The 20541-nt window shown below is 38.6% G+C and overlaps 1 protein-coding gene and 1 pseudogene across 3 annotated transcripts in view; one reads left to right on the top strand and one right to left on the bottom strand.

Moving 5' to 3' along the window:
- ADCY7 (adenylate cyclase 7) overlaps positions 1 to 6718 on the top strand; it is a 722067-nt gene extending 715349 nt beyond the window's left edge. For all 3 annotated transcript variants that reach the window (XM_053699557.1, XM_053699558.1, XM_053699559.1), the window contains 3 exons: positions 464 to 578; positions 3785 to 3909; positions 5493 to 6718. In XM_053699557.1, the coding sequence (XP_053555532.1) occupies positions 464 to 578; positions 3785 to 3909; positions 5493 to 5639 (387 nt within the window). In that variant the 3' untranslated portion in view covers positions 5640 to 6718. The remainder of the gene's footprint in view (positions 1 to 463; positions 579 to 3784; positions 3910 to 5492) is intronic.
- Positions 6719 to 19603: 12885 nt separating this feature from the next.
- On the bottom strand, positions 19604 to 19722 carry LOC128646180 (uncharacterized; annotated as a pseudogene).
- Positions 19723 to 20541: the final 819 nt, after the last annotated feature.

Genomic DNA, 20541 nt, shown 5'->3' with positions numbered 1-20541 from the left:
GGGTCTATTGAGAGACTGGGTAGAATTTGTGTGGATGTTTGGTAAGGCCGTTGTTACCCCTGAGACGTGTGTGTGTGCGAGAAGGTTCTGAGTTAATGAGATGCTCATTGAGATATTTGTGAGACTACATACAGTTTGGTGATTGATGTTTTCTGGGGTCTGTCTAGTAAGTTGATAAAAAAAAATGTTTTAAGCTGGGTCGTATTTTGTGAGGTAAAACAGAGGATATGGTGTTAACACCTGTGTTTTACATGTGGTCACTGGTCCACCGCTGCTGTAGAGAGTACAGTTGTATTATATTTATCCATATAGAAGCTCAGTATGGGTCAATGTAGAGATTGGGTAGACAAAGGTGTCTGTAAGTTAATACTGCTTATAGAGTATTCACTTCTGTCACTAAGCCTGTGATGGGGAATATTGGTAATGCCCAACATCCTAAAACATGTTGTATTCCCCTTTTTAGGATAAGGAAAAGCAGCATGCTCAGATTGGAATCACAGTGGAATATGCCATGGCCCTCATGGTAAAACTCGATGGCATCAACCGCCATTCCTTCAATAGCTTCCGGCTCCGTGTTGGTGAGTATTACAGTCAGGCAGATAGACAACAGTGTAGACTGGTACCTATCTGTTATTGCAGATGTTAGAGCTGATCTTAGTATTTGAAAACCTATTGCTGGATTGCCCAAGGCGGCACTTATAACAAATTGGCTCTCCACCTCCAATTGTAGTACTAATTGTAGTAATTGTAAAAAAAAAAATGTTATGCTGTATATCAGCTATTAATGATGTCCCTTTAAGCTACAAATTCTGTTGGGGAATGTTGTTCAAATGGTAGGTATTTAAAATTTTAAATAACTTTTAAATAGCATTTGCAATTTATTTGTAAAACATTGATTTTCGCACTATTGTTTACTATTTAAAGTGATGGTAAACTCTTACCTTTATAAAATCAGATCCGTAATGTTAGTAATATTTTGAATGGAGTTTAATTCATCAGATTTAATGAAGTTAAGCTATAACTTACTTTTTAATTTAGAAATAAAATTAAAATACCTCATGCTCCACCGCCCACTTCAAAAGTAAATTTATCTGTGAGCCAACGGTTTGAATTGTTGTCCAATCAGTGCTCAACCTACAACAAATGTGCCATATGGGGAGAGCGCTGATTGGAGAACAATTCAAACCTTTAGCTTACAAAAAAATTGACTTTTGAAATGGGCGGTAGTACGCGGGGTATTTTAATTTCATATCAATATTAAAAAGTAAGTTATAGCGCATCTTGATTACAACTTATGACTTAAACTCCATCTGAAATGGGGGCGTGTCCGAGCAGCGTACCTAACCAGTCGCAACTACTGTTAGCTCTGCAAGATATCTCTCTAATCCGCCGATTTCAGAGCCTTTAACAGCAAATCCTGCCATACAAATCGACAAAATATTGCTGCCCAGCCTGTGGTGACAATACTCAAAATATTATTTGCTGTTTTCATGAAAACGGAGCTGCAGTTCGGAAGCATAATATCTAGGGCGGCGGTCCATCCAAAGGTAGTAACCCCCCCCCCCGGCTCCTCCGGGTTACCAGTGCTGGCAGCAGGAGTCTGCCTTACTGAACTTACAAGCAATATTCCATAGCTTGACATAGCGCTGCAGAAATCTCAGCGTGTCCGCTCTGTGTCCCATAACCTACCTAGCAGACTATTCTAAAATGGCGACCGCTTGGGAGAAGGAGCTGGAAAAAGACCTTAACCTGCGTTTCGCCAGACTGGACAATATACTTAATATGATACTACAAAGGCCTCCTTACCGGGTCCTCACAGAGAACACTGGCCTTAGTCATTCGCACGCCGACATACCAGATCAGAGCCTTGCTACACAAGGATATGGGGATGGCAAACAGAAAGGAGCACCAGCGGAAGGGAGGCTTCCCTTTGTACCGGCTCAACTGCAGCAATGGGGTGATCAGGCAATACTCAATACCCCCAAAGAAGCTGACTACCATCTTTATGACAAAAGGAAAGATTTGACTGGTCCCACGCTACAGACTATACTGAGGGGTCACAGCGCAACTGAAAAACGAGCACATACCTCGTGGCTGTCAGACATGTCTGCATGGTCCTCCTCCATTCCGGATGAGACAGTAGAGACCACGCTTGAAGAGAGGGCGGCCACTGATCGGGAGACAGGTACGACAGACCCTGAACTGTATCCCCGCAATGCTAGAGCCACAATAGTACCTTCTGAGGCCGGAACAACCACTGTGACAGAGGGTGATACCGGCATGTCAGTTTTCTGGCACCTTATGTATAGCGGGTCTGACGAGGGGAGAGCACTTCAACCGGAGATAACTGCCAGTGCCTCAGAAATGCGCTTTCACAATGCCTGGGCGCCATTAATCCCATGTGAATTTGAGTTAGTTCCGCCAAATAACGCTATTGCCGGCTTGTCAGCTGTGACTCGATTGAACTCTCCTCGCCTCTCAATAACAAACCTCAAACCAAAAATAAGACTTGATACAGGATGATAAGAACTCTGCACTTAACGTTATTAGTTAGTTTAATTCTAAAATATAGCAGTTGTGCACGTAAGTTTTGTTTCACGCAAGTCCTACTCAGTTATTATTAATTGTTCTACAAGATTAAGACTGCAATGTATATTGTATTTGAAATGCACCCCCCTTTACTGATATCCCCATCAGATCCTGGAAAATGTCTGGAGAATGTTATTGTTTAACAGCTGTTTCCCCTTATCAGTTATACATATACCTACACATTTTTAACCTTGCACTATAAATGCACTTGGGCTATAGGATGCAATCAAGAGTTCCCGCTCACATATACATACACATAAGTGATAACATGAGTGATCTTATTGTTTATAGCTATAAGCAGACATATATCTAACTTAATACCTTGTTTTCCGTGTCTTCATGGCAGAAGCGTATTAATTAACACATATATAACAGGGCAGAAGTCACCTAATAGTTTTATGTCCATATGGTACAAACCCAGCGGCTAGCGGCCGGAGCTGCAGGGGGCCTAACTGATTATAGGATGCCACCTATTTATCTAGCAATATAAGACTTATTTTAAATGTTCTTTTTTAGTAAACATAAATGTATCACAGGGAATGCCATAACGTAGTTATCTCTTCATAGCAACTGCGGGACCAATATAACACTATGCTCCAAACATATATTTAGGAAATTACTAAACCACTGGGTGATTCTCTCATTTAGTCAGGAAAAGTAAAATTACCCTATCAATGATACACAACGGTTGAAGTCATCTAAATGGGCATGATAGCCTAGGGGGCCCTCCCCCACCATTAAAGTTCACGTTAAACTTAATACAGCTTATCACTGTCACTATTGGATAATATCATGGTCTCAAAACAAAGAGGAATCTTGTCTCTTGTGGGCATAGTTGGACACGCTGTGAATGTTTGATAACCTGTTATTATTCTGCAGCGTGTATGTATGTTACTCTCAGCAAAGAATACTATGTTAAACCTTTGCAAATCGCTTTATACATTTAATCAATGTTTTGTATTTATAAAAGTTTTAAATAAAGCTCTTTTGAAAAAAAAAAAAAAAAAAAACTCCATCTGAAATATCACTAACATTCCGGATCTGATTTTATAAGGAGAGAGTTAATCATCACTTTAAAGAATGATTTGAGAGAAACCTTTAAATTGTGAATTTTAGGATTTGAAATGTTACTCCTTCAGGTAAAGGTGGTTAAATTGACAAATTGATTACATGTGTGGCTATTCTGTTTCTGTAGGAATTAATCATGGTCCTGTTATTGCTGGGGTGATCGGAGCAAAGAAACCTCAGTATGACATTTGGGGGAACACTGTAAATGTTGCCAGTCGGATGGAAACTACAGGGGAGCTTGGTAAAATACAGGTAAATCATATATATTATCTTAAAGGGACAGTTTTACAGTTTTGTTCTCCCCTTTAGTTGGTTCCCAATTATTAACTTTACCTGCAAGTAAAAGTTAACTTTACCTACAAGTATGTCCATTACCCTTATATTAGCATTTGAAATAGTTGATTTAGCCTGTGGTATCCCCACCTTTCGTGAACGTTTTTATAAACACAGCCAGTAGAAGAAATTACGCTCCCAGTGGGTTATAGAAGAGATAAGGTAATACAATGTAAATTTTCCATTGTTCTCCCCAAGTATTGGTGATTGTTTTATTGGCAGATATAAGATAAAGAAGCAGGTATATGTACACAATGTGATAAAGTAATGCGATCTGATTATACCTACAAGCTCAACCCATTTTATTAGGTTGTGGCTTCAAAACACAAAACTAGCTAATTTATTTAAACAAATAAACCTTAAAAAGCAAATCTCATACAGATGGTAAAAAAAGTAATTGGAAACACATTAAGGGAAAAACAATTTTATAGTATACTGTTCCTTTAAGGGCAGAGTATTCTAAGGTGCAGTATTTGAATATGATTAATTTTAACATAAAACAAAGTGGTAAACAGTTGTTGGTTAATTACTAGAAGAAATGCAAATCGCTGGGTTCTCCCAAGGTCCTATTTAATGGGCACACCACCTGGCTGATTTTACTGGACAATCTAAAATGAGCGAATATGAAATATTTTCAATGTTTGTTGTACAAAATACTGTTACATCAATTTATGTTAAATGCTACAATTCATTTGTACTTTGGATATCTTAAAGGGACAGTCTGCTCCAGAATTGTTATTGTTTAAAAATATAGATATTCCCTTTATTACCCATTCTCCAGTTTTGCATAACCAACACAGTTATATTAATACACTTTTTACCTCTGTGATTACCTTGTATCTAAGCCTCTGCAGACTGCTCCCTTATTTCAGTTCTTTTGCTGACTCCTAAATACATCCACGGGAGTATGTACAATGTTATCTATATGGCACACAGGAACTAGCGCCGTCTAGCTATGCAAAAAAATTCTTTCATGATTCAGATAGAGCATGCAATTTTAAACAACTTTCCAATTTACTTCTATTATCAATTTTCTTCATTCTCTTGGTATCCTTTATTGAAGGAGCAGCAGTGCACTACTGGGAGCTAGCTGAACACATTGGTAAGCCAATGATAAGAGGTATATATGTGCAGTCACCAATCAGCTGCTCGCTCCTGAGCCTACCTAGGTATTTTTTTCAACAAAGGATACCAAGTGAATTAAGCAAATTAGATAATAGAAGTAAATTGAAAAGTTGTTTAAAGTTGTATGCTCTATTTGAATCGTGAAAGAACATTTTTGGGTTTCATGTCCCTTTAAACAAGGGGAGAGAGTTAAATAAGAATTAAAATCTATGGCTTGCATGTATTCATTTCAATCAAGCCCACTCTCCCAGGTCTCATGGTTTTTAATTTTTTTTACCTGTAGTTTGTAACCCTTCTTACAATACATGAATGTTTTGTGTCTCTTTCTCAGTATAGTTTTATTAAAAATAAAATGTTCTATTTGATTGTTTATGCAGGTGACCGAAGAGACGGGGCGCATTTTAGAAAGTCTTGGCTACTCTTGTGAATGCAGAGGATTTATCAACGTTAAAGGAAAAGGGGAACTAAAAACGTTCTTTGTAAACACAGATATGGCCAAATCCCAAAGTATTGGCATGAACTGAACATGCTGCTGTATTTTATATGAAGATGTTGCCTAACACTTTGGAAAAGACCATCTGTCAGTGGTCTTTACACCAGGAGTGGATCCGAGCTGCTTCTCAGCTTTTTAATTGGGAGCTCAGAAGTGGGCTATGAGACAGACTCGCTATAATAATCGTGAGCATCTCAGAAGTCAGTATTAAAACGTGGACGTGCTGCTGACTGAGGGGCTGGCGTGGCTCCGAGGATCACACTTTACACGGAGAGAGGATTGTAAAGGCGTTTCATTAGTATGCAGATTAAGTACTGCAGGACAGTCGTTTTAAACCTTATGTTGCCGAATAAAGCACAAAGCATGTTCAAGTAACCAAATAGCTACTAAAAAAAGCACAGTGCCTTAACTACAGAAAACTGTCTCTTTGCAATAGTTAGTGAAATTCAGGTCAAGTTATCAAGACAATTGATAAGTATTTTTACAGTTTATGAAGAAGCTAACGCATATGACTTTCCTCTGGGACAGAAACGTGTTTCATATATTGCACATTACATAGTGATACCTGCTGGCAAATACCTAAAAGGTAACCTCTTAATTAGCCCCAGAGTCTAGTATTAGCATTTCGCTTATTTCTTTTTGAAATCGGTTTACCAGAAAATTGTGCTACATTTTTATTTAAGATATTAGGTTAATAATGATTTTTTTTCTTTTTAGATGCCCCATGTTGTATGTTTAAATGTGTATTAACCTTATAACATATATCTGCAATTAAGCAGTTCACTGCAAAGGAATGTTTTTAAATCACTGTCATTTTGTTAGTACAATTAACAAGGTTTTGCAAATCAAGAGCAGTTTAGGAATAATCCTTTGAGATAATCTGGCAAAACCAATGTTCTAGTCTCTTTTGCTGTAGCCAGTTTGGTACAGATGATCTTTAATGTGTTCTCTTAACTAACCAATCAGTGTGTTGAATGTACAAGTAAATTTAAGTATGACAAAGGCACTCCCGCTTCTGTGGAGCAAGTACGCTCTTCAAAAGTATTTTAAACTCTTTAGAAATATTTTATAGCAAAATAAGGAAAAATAAATCATGAAAGTATATTGCAATATCATTTTATTTTCCTTAATTGAACATTTTACAGGAAGATTAAATGTTTTTTGTTTGTTTTTCAGTTTAAGAATATTGGAACCTGCACTAACATAATTTTTATTGATTTTTACAAATGTAGCTTCCAATATAATTAGACCAGAGCTTTGCGCGGAATTCAGCAAATCTACACGTAACCTTAAGGAATACAGAACTCATGAGAATTTTCAGCACTAACAGTTCACATGGAATTTTATTTTTATCTTGAATATTTGTGTTTTTCTTTATAATTCCACTTGTTATATGGCAAGTTCCAAAAAAGCCTATTAAAGTGCCCAGAATACATTCTGTAATAGCTTTCTTAGAAAAAATATTTTTTCACCACAGTTATGTGGCCATGACGAGCCCAGAGTTTAGACTAAACCTGTTTACAATGATAGTTGATAAATTACACTTTATGAAGGAATTACCATGCGCATTAACTCTTTTAGATGCCAAGTAAAAGAGACTGTATCGAACAGTGAAAAGGTTAACACATGGAATATAGCGAAGAGCAATTTTTCAGACTTTGATTTCCTGCACAATGTTATTTTCATGATTCAGATAGAGCATGCAACTGTAAACAACTTTATAGTTTACTTCTATTTAATTTGTTTTGCTCTTTTGATATCCTTTATTGAAAAGCATACCTTGGTAGGCTCAGGTGCAGCAATGCACTGCTGGTGATGCTGATTGTTGGATGCACAAATATGCCACTTGTCATTGGCTCACGCAATGTGTTCAGCTAGCTCCCAATAGTGCACTGCTTCTCCTTTAACAAAGGATATCAAGAGAATGAAGCTAATTTGATAATAGAATTAAATTAAAAAGTTGTTTAACCCCTTCACTACTGGGACTTTCAGAGAAAAACTTGCCCAGAATACCGTAGAATTTTTAGCTTTTTTGCTATCACACCATTTAAACAGAAATAGAGCCTTTATTTTGTTTTATTTACCTATCAAAACTAATATATATATATTTGTAAGTAGACAACCTAAGGTATTGATCTAGGCCCATTTTGGTATATTTCATGCCACCATTTCACCGCCAAATGCGATCAAATTAAAAAAGAAAGTGTTAACTTTTTCACAAACTTTGGGTTTCTCACTGAAATTATTTACTGTACATACTACTTGTTTAATTATGGCACAAAAGCTTCTCTGGGATCCCCTTTGTTCAGAAATAGCAGACATACATGGCTTTGCCATTGATTTTTGGTAATTATAAGGCTGCTAATTGCAGCAGCACACCACACTTCTATTATTCCTGGCAGTGAAGGGGTAAATTTGGTAGCTTGTAAGGTTAATTTTAGCTTTAGTGTAGAGATTACCCTCCCACCTGACACTTCCCACCCTTGATCCCTCCCAGACAGCTCTCTTCCCTCCCTCACCCGCATCTTAAAGTGAAAGTAAATCTTAGCGTTTTACAAACGCTAGGATTTACTATTGAAACAAATAAAGGGGACTTTCATTCATTAAGTATAAGATACTTCATGTAGAAAGCTCCTTTATTTGATTTAATCGATCACCGCTCTTAGCTCCTACAGCAGCACATGGCTAAAAAAAAAATTGTCTGAAAGGTGACGTTTTCACCTCTTAGCCAATAGCTGTGCGGTAAATGCGGCTCCCATGGGCGCCACCCCAGATTTACCGCACGGCTATTGGCTAAGAGGTGAAAATGTCACCTCTTAGCCAAAAAAATGTTTAGCCGTGGGCTACTGTAGCAGCTAAAAACGGCGATCGATTGAATCAAATAAAGGAGCTTTCTACATGGAGTATCTTATACTTCATGAATGAAAGTGCCATTTATTTGTTTCAATAGTAAATCCTAGCGTTTGTAAAATACTAGGATTTACTTTCACTTTAAATACTGGCAGACAGTCCTTCCTACCCCTCTCCCTTTTTATTTTTTATTTTCTGCAGTGTAGGGGCCCCCCTCCTCCAATGCTGGGCCACCTCCCCTCCCAAACCTCCCACCGGCACCAGCAGCTGATCGCTACACACAGTTTACCTATCTGGCATCTGCCCTCATATGGAACCTTAGCACAGAAAGAAAAAAAAAAGACGTGAAATCAATACCAAAAATCATGTTAGTATTTTTTGCACAGCAATATCTAGTGGTTTGTAATAGGTTTTTCTTTGTTACATAACAAACAAAAGCATTAAATCTTTTTTTTTTTATAATTCAATTGGAGATTTTGTCTCCATTTGGGGACAACAACCTGCAGATTAATATTCCTAACTTAACCCAGATTTTTTTTTTTTATCTAATGCTCTAACTCAAACTACTTTCATCACATACGTTTCAGTGTTATAGCCAGTATTACAAAAACATTTTAGAAGGAAAGGCAAGTTTCTTATTGTCCGTTCTTCAGCATTCCTATAATACATTTACACAAACCAAATATGGGTAAAACCATATCGATACCTGAACCACACTATAGAATTACAAGTGCCTTCACTTTTTATGTCATTTCCACACCCCTTAGATTATATGAATGGTGTACAGCAGATTTCCTATGCAACAAACATATTGTATGATATTGATTGAAACACAGATTTCAAAAGAAATTACATTTGTATTGTTTATTTTGTTTACAGTATCTGGATTAAATTAAACCTGTCTTGTGTATTTTATTTAAAATCGTTGAAGTAATTCTTGTAGGAATAGTCGCACATCTGATTCATATGTGTAGGCTTTGTTTAAATGTTAAATTATCTTTTACCTGCTGCCTTATCTGTTTTGTGATGTTTGATAGGTCTACATACCTCATCTGCGTGTTCACAATTGTTGCAGCCTTGTTTACGCAGGATTTGGAGTGTCAGGCTATCCTCTTGTCTGACATACAACCCTCTAATAACTAATTGTAATGGTTTACAGGCAGCTGCCACTTGATATGTTGTGACCCCATCCAACTGCATTTAAAGAGTTTAACTGGAATCACAGTGTTGATACTTATTTGCCCATTTACAGTGAATTTTGTATTATTTTTTTTGGGGGGAGGTGTATTTTTTTGTTCATAAACAAAGAAAACAAGTATTTCAAAATGTATTATAGGTTTAGTTTTTTTAGAGGGGGGGTGATCCTTTTGAAGGGAAAAAAAGAGGCTTGTAATGACATGTCTCCATTTCCACCAGTGTTAGAGGTAGTTGTCCCTATCAACCAGTGAGTATTGAAACACAGGAAGTATCACATTTCCTCCTAGATTGTTTTCCTGCTGAAATATGTTTAAAGGGACAGTCTACACCAGAATTTGTATTGTTTAAAAATATAGATTATGCCTTTTATTACCCATTCCTCAGTTTTGCATAACCAACAAAGTTATATAAATACTTGTTTTACCTCTGTGATTACCTTGTATCTAAGCCTCTGCAGACTGTCCCCTTATTTTAGTTCTATTGACAGACTTGCATTTTAGCCAGTCAGTGCTGACTCCTAGGTAACTCCTCGGGTGTAAGCACAATGCTATCTATATGGCACACATAAACTTAACGCCCTCTAGTTGTGAAAAACTGTCAAAATGCATTCGGATAACAGGCGGCCTTCAAGGGGTAAGAAATTAGCATATGAGCCTCCTAGGTTTAGCTTTCAACTAAGAATACCAAGAGAACAAAGCAAAATCGATAATGAAAGTAAATTGGAAAGTTATTTAAAATTACATGCCCTATCTTAATCATTAACGTTTATTTTTTTACTGCTGTTCATTTATATGCATGATACAACAAGCATCGTGTCCCTTTAAAGAGTCTAGAATAGTGTGTAGGGCAAGGGTGGGCAAGAGGTAGATCGCGGTCTACCAGTGGACCGCGAGTGAATTTTGAGGTGACCACCTGTAAGATTTCAAAAGACTGCATAATAAGAGAACGATTTCTCACATATCTACGGCGGCGAAGCTCTTCACTCAGAATCTAGAATTCTAGACGGCAGTATGGGCACTGTACTTCAGCATGCGCAATGCGGCTGTAGCTAAACTTGCTGCCTCAGCTTTGGTTACAGGACCTGCCCCCTTCAACCTGGCATGGCGTCCAGGAAAAAAAAGACTAGAATTGATTGTGAGACTACTTATAATATGAAGTTGAGGTACACAGATAAGTTTGCTTGACGGTCCCAGCGTGACGTAAAGAGCACTCTCACAGTAAGTAAAGACAGAGCGCAGTTGTATTTGTTATTAAAGAGCACGGCTGATTTTTAAAGCTGTATTTTTTGTGTCAAAAATACAATTTTCAGCGAGCAGGTCCTATTTGTAATAAAAATACAATTTTATTACAAGACCAGAGACTCCTATTTCTCCAACATAGGTGTGTCCGGTCCACGGCGTCATCCTTACTTGTGGGATATTCTCTTCCCCAACAGGAAATGGCAAAGAGCCCAGCAAAGCTGGTCACATGATCCCTCCTAGGCTCCGCCTACCCCAGTCATTCTCTTTGCCGTTGTACAGGCAACATCTCCACGGAGATGGCTTAGAGTTTTTTAGTGTTTAACTGTAGTTTTTATTATTCAATCAAGAGTTTGTTATTTTAAAATAGTGCTGGTATGTACTATTTACTCAGAAACAGAAAAGAGATGAAGATTTCTGTTTGTATGAGGAAAATGATTTTAGCAACCGTTACTAAAATCCATGGCTGTTCCACACAGGACTGTTGAGAGGAATTAACTTCAGTTGGGGGAACAGTGAGCAGTCTCTTGCTGCTTGAGGTATGACACATTCTAACAAGACGATGTAATGCTGGAAGCTGTCATTTTCCCTATGGGATCCGGTAAGCCATGTTTATTAAGATAGTAAATAAGGGCTTCACAAGGGCTTATTAAGACTGTAGACTTTTTCTGGGCTAAATCGATTCATTATTAACACATATTTAGCCTTGAGGAATCATTTAATCTGGGTATTTTGATAAGATTATATCGGCAGGCACTTTTTTAGACACCTTATTCTTTAGGGGCTTTCCCAAATCATAGGCAGAGCCTCATTTTCGCGCCGGTGTTGCGCACTTGTTTTTGAGAGGCATGACATGCAGTCGCATGTGTGAGGAGCTCTGATACATAGAAAAGACTTTCTGAAGGCGTCATTTGGTATAATATTCCCCTTTGGGCTTGGTTGGGTCTCAGCAAAGCAGATACCAGGGACTGTAAAGGGGTTAAAGTTAAAAACGGCTCCGGTTCCGTTATTTTAAGGGTTAAAGCTTCCAAATTTGGTGTGCAATACTTTTAAGACACTGTGGTGAAATTTTGGTGAATTTTGAACAATTCCTTCATATTTTTTCGCAATTGCAGTAATAAAGTGTGTTCAGTTTAAAATTTAAAGTGACAGTAACGGTTTTATTTTAAAACGTTTTTTGTACTTTGTTATCAAGTTTATGCCTGTTTAACATGTCTGAACTACCAGATAGACTGTGTTCTGAATGTGGGGAAGCCAGAGTTCCTTCTCATTTAAATAAATGTGATTTATGTGACAATGACAATGATGCCCAAGATGATTCCTCAAGTGAGGGGAGTAAGCATGGTACTGCATCATTCCCTCCTTCGTCTACACGAGTCTTGCCCACTCAGGAGGCCCCTAGTACATCTAGCGCGCCAATACTCCTTACTATGCAACAATTAACGGCTGTAATGGATAATTCTGTCAAAAACATTTTAGCCAAAATGCACACTTATCAGCGTAAGCGCGACTGCTCTGTTTTAGATACTGAAGAGCATGACGACGCTGATAATAATGGTTCTGAAGGGCCCCTAAACCAGTCTGATGGGGCCAGGGAGGTTTTGTCTGAGGGAGAAATTACAGATTCAGGGAACATTTCTCAACAAGCTGAACCTGATGTGATTACGTTTAAATTTAAGTTGGAACATCTCCGCGCTCTGCTTAAGGAGGTATTATCCACTCTGGATGATTGTGACAATTTGGTCATCCCAGAGAAGCTATGTAAAATGGACAAGTTCCTAGAGGTCCCGGGGCTCCCAGAAGCTTTTCCTATACCCAAGCGGGTGGCGGACATTGTAAATAAAGAATGGGAAAGGCCCGGTATTCCTTTCGTCCCTCCCCCCATATTTAAAAAATTGTTTCCTATGGTCGACCCCAGAAAGGACTTATGGTAGACAGTCCCCAAGGTCGAGGGAGCGGTTTCCACTTTAAACAAACGCACCACTATACCCATAGAAGATAGTTGTGCTTTCAAAGATCCTATGGATAAAAAATTAGAAGGTTTACTTAAAAAGATGTTTGTTCAGCAGGGTTACCTTCTACAACCAATTTCATGCATTGTCCCTGTCGCTACAGCCGCATGTTTCTGGTTCGATGAGCTGGTAAAGGCGGTCGATAGTGATTCTCCTCCTTATGAGGAGATTATGGACAGAATCAATGCTCTCAAATTGGCTAATTCTTTCACCCTAGACGCCACTTTGCAATTGGCTAGGTTAGCGGCTAAGAATTCTGGGTTTGCTATTGTGGCGCGCAGAGTGCTTTGGTTGAAATCTTGGTCAGCTGATGCGTCTTCCAAGAACAAGCTACTTAACATTCCTTTCAAGGGGAAAACGCTGTTTGGCCCTGACTTGAAAGAGATTATCTCTGATATCACTGGGGGTAAGGGCCATGCCCTTCCTCAGGATCGGCCTTTCAAGGCCAAAAATAAACCTAATTTTCATCCCTTTCGTAGAAACGGACCAGCCCAAAGTGCTACGTCCTCTAAGCAAGAGGGTAATACTTCTCAAGCCAAGCAAGCTTGGAGACCAATGCAAGGCTGGAACAAGGGAAAGCAGGCCAAGAAACCTGCCACTGCTACCAAGACAGCATGAAAGGTTGGCCCCCGATCCGGGACCGGATCTGGTGGGGGGCAGACTCTCTCTCTTCGCTCAGGCTTGGGCAAGAGATGTTCTGGATCCTTGGACACTAGAAATAGTCTCCCAGGGTTATCTTCTGGAATTCAAGGGGCTTCCCCCAAGGGGGAGGTTCCACAGGTCTCAGTTGTCTTCAGACCACATAAAAAGACAGGCATTCTTACATTGTGTAGAAGACCTGTTAACAATGGGAGTGATTCATCCTGTTCCATTAGGAGAACAAGGGATGGGGTTCTACTCCAATCTGTTCATAGTTCCCAAAAAAGAGGGAACGTTCAGACCAATCTTAGATCTCAAGATCTTAAACAAGTTTCTCAAGGTTCCATCGTTCAAGATGGAAACTATTCGATCAATTCTTCCTTCCATCCAGGAAGGTCAATTCATGACCACGGTGGATTTAAAGGATGCGTATCTACATATTCCTATCCACAAGGAACATCATCGGTTCCTAAGGTTCGCATTCCTGGACAAGCATTACCAGTTCGTGGCGCTTCCTTTCGGATTAGCCACTGCTCCAAGGATTTTCACAAAGGTACTAGGGTCCCTTCTAGCTGTGCTAAGACCAAGGGGCATTGCTGTAGTACCTTACTTGGACGACATTCTGATTCAAGCGTCGTCCCTTCCTCAAGCAAAGGCTCACACGGACATCGTCCTGGCCTTTCTCAGATCTCACGGATGGAAAGTGAACGTGGAAAAGAGTTCTCTATCTCCGTCGACAAGGGTTCCCTTCTTGGGAACAATAATAGACTCCTTAGAAATGAGGATTTTTCTGACAGAGGCCAGAAAAACAAGACTTCTAGACTCTTGTCGGATACTTCATTCCGTTCCTCTTCCTTCCATAGCGCAGTGCATGGAAGTGATAGGTTTGATGGTAGCGGCAATGGACATAGTTCCTTTTGCGCGCATTCATCTAAGACCATTACAACTGTGCATGCTCAGTCAGTGGAATGGGGACTATACAGACTTGTCTCCGAGGATACAAGTAAATCAGAGGACCAGAGACTCACTCCGTTGGTGGCTGTCCCTGGACAACCTGTCACAAGGGATGACCTTCCGCAGACCAGAGTGGGTCATTGTCACGACCGACGCCAGTCTGATGGGCTGGGGCGCGGTCTGGGGATCCCTGAAAGCTCAGGGTCTTTGGTCTCGGGAAGAATCTCTTCTACCGATAAATATTCTGGAACTGAGAGCGATATTCAATGCTCTCAAGGCTTGGCCTCAGCTAGCGAGGGCCAAGTTCATACGGTTTCAATCAGACAACATGACAACTGTTGCGTACATCAACCATCAGGGGGGAACAAGGAGTTCCCTGGCGATGGAAGAAGTGACCAAAATCATTCAATGGGCGGAGTCTCACTCCTGCCACCTGTCTGCAATCCACATCCCAGGAGTGGAAAATTGGGAAGCGGATTTTCTGAGTCGTCAGACATTGCATCCGGGGGAGTGGGAACTCCATCCGGAAATCTTTGTCCAAATCACTCAACTGTGGGGCATTCCAGACATGGATCTGATGGCCTCTCGTCAGAACTTCAAAGTTCCTTGCTACGGGTCCAGATCCAGGGATCCCAAGGCGGCTCTAGTGGATGCACTAGTAGCACCTTGGACCTTCAAACTAGCTTATGTATTCCCGCCGTTTCCTCTCATCCCCAGGCTGGTATCCAGGATCAATCAGGAGAGGGCGTCGGTGATCTTGATAGCTCCTGCGTGGCCACGCAGGACTTGGTATGCAGATCTGGTGAATATGTCATCGGCTCCACCATGGAAGCTACCTTTGAGACGAGACCTTCTTGTTCAAGGTCCGTTCGAACATCCGAATCTGGTCTCACTCCAGCTGACTGCTTGGAGATTGAACGCTTGATCCTATCGAAGCGAGGGTTCTCAGATTCTGTTATCGATACTCTTGTTCAGGCCAGAAAGCCTGTAACTAGAAAGATTTACCACAAAATTTGGAAAAAATATATCTGTTGGTGTGAATCTAAAGGATTCCCTTGGGACAAGGTTAAGATTCCTAAGATTCTATCCTTCCTTCAAGAAGGATTGGAAAAAGGATTATCTGCAAGTTCCCTGAAGGGACAGATTTCTGCCTTGTCTGTGTTACTTCACAAAAAGCTGGCAGCTGTGCCAGATGTTCAAGCCTTTGTTCAGGCTCTGGTTAGAATCAAGCCTGTTTACAAACCTTTGACTCCTCCTTGGAGTCTCAACTTAGTTCTTTCAGTTCTTCAGGGGGTTCCGTTTGAACCCTTACATTCCGTTGATATTAAGTTATTATCTTGGAAAGTTTTGTTTTTGGTTGCAATTTCTTCTGCTAGAAGAGTTTCAGAATTATCTGCTCTGCAGTGTTCTCCTCCTTATCTGGTGTTCCATGCAGATAAGGTGGTTTTACGTACTAAACCTGGTTTTCTTCCAAAAGTTGTTTCTAACAAAAACATTAACCAGGAGATTATCGTACCTTCTCTGTGCCCGAAACCAGTTTCAAAGAAGGAACGTTTGTTGCACAATTTGGATGTTGTTCGCGCTCTAAAATTCTATTTAGACGCTACAAAGGGTTTTAGACAAACATCTTCCTTGTTTGTTGTTTATTCCGGTAAAAGGAGAGGTCAAAAAGCAACTTCTACCTCTCTCTCTTTTTGGATTAAAAGCATCATCAGATTGGCTTACGAGACTGCCGGACGGCAGCCTCCCGAAAGAATCACAGCTCATTCCACTAGGGCTGTGGCTTCCACATGGGCCTTCAAGAACGAGGCTTCTGTTGATCAGATATGTAGGGCAGCGACTTGGTCTTCACTGCACACTTTTACCAAATTTTACAAGTTTGATACTTTTGCTTCTTCTGAGGCTATTTTTGGGAGAAAGGTTTTGCAAGCCGTGGTGCCTTCCATCTAGGTGACCTGATTTGCTCCCTCCCATCATCCGTGTCCTAAAGCTTTGGTATTGGTTCCCACAAGTAAGGATGACGCCGTGGACCGGACACACCTATGTTGGAGAAAACAGAATTTATGTTTACCTGATAAATTACTTTCTCCAACGGTGTGTCCGGTCCACGGCCCGCCCTGTTTTTTTAATCAGGTCTGATAATTTATTTTCTTTAACTACAGTCACCACGGTATCATATGGTTTCTCCTATGCAAATATTCCTCCTTAACGTCGGTCGAATGACTGGGGTAGGCGGAGCCTAGGAGGGATCATGTGACCAGCTTTGCTGGGCTCTTTGCCATTTCCTGTTGGGGAAGAGAATATCCCACAAGTAAGGATGACGCCGTGGACCGGACACACCGTTGGAGAAAGTAATTTATCAGGTAAACATAAATTCTGTTTTTGCATTACTTTCTTTTACTACTCATATGCAGCACTTTAAGGAATAACAGGCATCATCAATACAATGATATTAAAACAGAACAGATAATAAAGAACAACAATAAGTAGCTAAGGTGAGAGATAGCTTATAACTCCAGGAAAAAAAGTGATTAATCAGAGTAGGAGTAGTGACCATAAACTGACCAATACGCAGCCAAACCTCCTCTTTCTTTTGCTGCTCATCTCTGAGATAAGTTGTCAAAGTTTTCCAAAAATTTTTTATGATAGTGTGTTGTATTATATATTTATTTACTTACTTGTTAATTTCATTATTTTAGTTTCTTATCGTTTTATTGCATTGCATACATTATTTACATATTGTTTTTTCTAGTTTTTTTTCTAGTTTTTTCAGTTTTTTATTTCTAACTTTGTCTGTTCCCTTTTTTCCACTCTCCTTTGAGTACTCTGTGATTACCTGCCTCTGTCACTCTTTCTTAACGGTTTTTCCGTTATTCATTGCTGTTATTCTTTTAGTTTCCCCTGCATCTTGTGAGTTGCCCCCTGTCTCTGTCGCATTATGGCGCACACTGCGGCCGCCATTTTGTGGGCTGTCAATCAGTCCGGTTCTTCCCGCCCTCCCTGCCGACATTTCCTGTCAGGTTTTCACTCAGCATCGTTTCAGCTCCTCACATGATTGCAACAGTTAGTGAAATTGTTTTTTGCCTTAGACTGCCACCTTGTGACTTATTAGTATATTATTTAATACAAATTATTCAATAAAAAAAATGTTTCCTACCATAAAAAAAAAAATTCTGTCAGCGAAATGTAGGTTCTTTTTAAAAAGTAAACTCACTTGCTTTTTTGTGAGTTTAGGTTGAATTTTTCATTTTTATTCTCTTATACTATTATGTTATATTTTGTACACTATTTATTTAGTGAATTTAATTTTGTGTTAAAATGTCTGAATCTGCAAAATCATCTGCTGCCTTAACCACTCATACTGTGCAGAATATGAATGATTTTTCCATGAATAAATTATATAACAAAATGTCATTTTTTTATTCAAGTTCAATCTCAGGGCCCTAAAAAACCTATAAAAAGAAAACTGTCATCTAGTGCTGTTAAAACCAGCAAAAAAATTGTCTAAATCTCGTAAAATTCTGACGAACACCTCAATTCCTCACAGCAAGATTGTTTCTGAACTTAAACCTCAATCTTCATCGGATTCTAAACCTTTTTTTTTTTTTTATTTAATTATGTTATCGAGGTTGTGGTTAAAAGCAAAAGTGTTCAGTAGAGACAAGTAAAGGATACATTTACAGTTGATATGCTGTTACATCACATTAAGAAAAATTAAAAGATTATGTCACACGAGGCAATATATTGAGAGATTTTACCATCAGTATGTTACTGAACAAGAAGAGTGGAACCTCATTTTAAGTGATATATATTCCATCATGATTTGACGGGTCACATATGGACCCACTTGAACAGGGGTAACTCAAGGGAGGAATTTTGTTTACAAATATATGTAGCACACTTTAACAACTGCTAAAACCATTCCACTTTGATATTGGTGCATCTAGCCCATAAATGAATCAATACTACGGCACTGACTTAGACAAAATAGCAGGTGCAAATATCATAGGATACTGTATGGTGGGATAATGATACATTGCCTGTAGCTTTAAGAAGAGCGGGCACATGACAAATATTTGGTTTAACTTTCATATCTGAGTTTAACCCCATATGTAACAGATATAAATGTATTTGATATAGTATAGGACAGCGCTGAAAATTTTTCACCAGGTTACCGCTTCCAGCTGATCTTGAATTGCAGGATGAAACCGTTTTATACAAGCTTCCTTTTAGCTTGGTGCTGTGTTGCTCCACAGTGAGATCCTGCATACAGCTCTGAATTCTTGTGTGTGAAGGAAGTCTTCAGCTGTGCAGTGTCTGCTGTTTTCACCCTTGGGTGATTAAAGATCTACTCAACGGCCGTTTCGTTCCCTAGCGTGGAAACTTTCTCAGGAGGTTGATCTATCATTGGTGGGTTGTAACCTCCTTAAATACCCAGTGATTTGATTGTATGTTATTGCCCATTTTTGCAAATTCAAAAACATAAATATATACAATAATACATTTTCATATTCCTAAAAGACTATAAAAAGTGGATCATAATAATACATAAATATTCAAACCATGAAATCGAAAATTTAACATTTAAAAGCATACATATATTATACTAAGAAACATCAAAAGAACCCAGCGAGCTCCGGTACAATCACAAGAGGTGAACTTTATTATAGATCTCAAAAACAACACACTTATTTACAAAAATAGGGGGTAAAAAAATGGTTAAAGATAAAAACCAAAAATGATGAAGACGCTGTGACCATCGGCTACCAGTCGGTCTTACGCGTTTCGGCTGGGTATCTTAGCCTTAATCATAGACCTAAGGGATATCCGATGTTCACCCTTAAGTAGCCAACTTAATGGAACTCAAGGGTGAACAGCTGATGGTCACAGCGTGTTTCATTGTTCAATACTGACTAGGCAAGTTAGTATAGATAAAATGATAATGTAATTCATTTGATAGAAAATAATGTTACTGAGAACATGATGGATTTGTACAAATTGAACTTTTGGATTAAATAATAATAAGAAGGGTTCTCTACATGGGAATAATTATACTATATTTTGAGTTAAAATAAATATATAATAATAAATTCAGATACTAAGATAGCCTACCCCACCTAATATTCCCAGGCAGTCTCCCATCCAGGTATTGACCAGGCCTGACCCTGCTTAGCTTCCAAGATCAGACAGGATTGGGTACATTCAGGGAAGTGTGGTGGTAGGCTATTTTATATGTTCTATAATGTTAGTCTCTTTGAACAAATTTTGTGTTTAAAATTATGATTCATCCTCATTATTTTGATTTTAATAGTAATAGAGTATAAAAAAAAACTATAAAAGCTAAAAACCTACATTATTCATCTTGGCCCATGATCGTTCCTATTGTGATAATAATTAAATATAAATACAAACTAGGAAGATATATTGTATCTGATAATATCCTATAATTATTAAAATGTATCTACTTTTTAATATTATGACATATTTATAAGTCAAGGTATATGTTAGTGTATTTACAAGTATATAATACCTTAAATTATGACTTCAAGCATTTAGATATCCTTATTTGCACTATAAAACATTCACACACAGAATTTTAAATCAAGGAATTTTAAATCAAGAATGCCTGAATGTCAAGATCAATATTTAGACCCTCTGGATGTAGGCTTTTTAAAGTATATATCCAAAAGGTTTCTCTTCTTCTAAGTTTTAATAGTCTATTATGATCAAGCTTATTTGGTGGTATCCATTCTAATATCTTGATCTCTAGCCCTATTGGATTGCTATTTTGTGTTATTCTAAAATGTTCAGACACACTATGATTTTCAAATGCATTTTCAATATTTCTGATGTGTTCAGATATTCTATATTTCTATTTTCGTTTAGTTCTACCTATGTAGATTTTACCACATTTGCATGTGAGTTGATAAACTACATAGGTACTGTCACAAGTACAGGTATTTTTCCATTTATAGTATCTTGATTTATCATGATTGTAAAAAATATCTTCACTATTGACATAAGGGCATGTACTGCAGTCTTT

This window comes from Bombina bombina, chromosome 1, assembly GCF_027579735.1.
Source record: "Bombina bombina isolate aBomBom1 chromosome 1, aBomBom1.pri, whole genome shotgun sequence".
NCBI lineage: Eukaryota > Metazoa > Chordata > Amphibia > Anura > Bombinatoridae > Bombina > Bombina bombina.
This window is presented reverse-complemented; position numbering and strand designations above follow the sequence as displayed.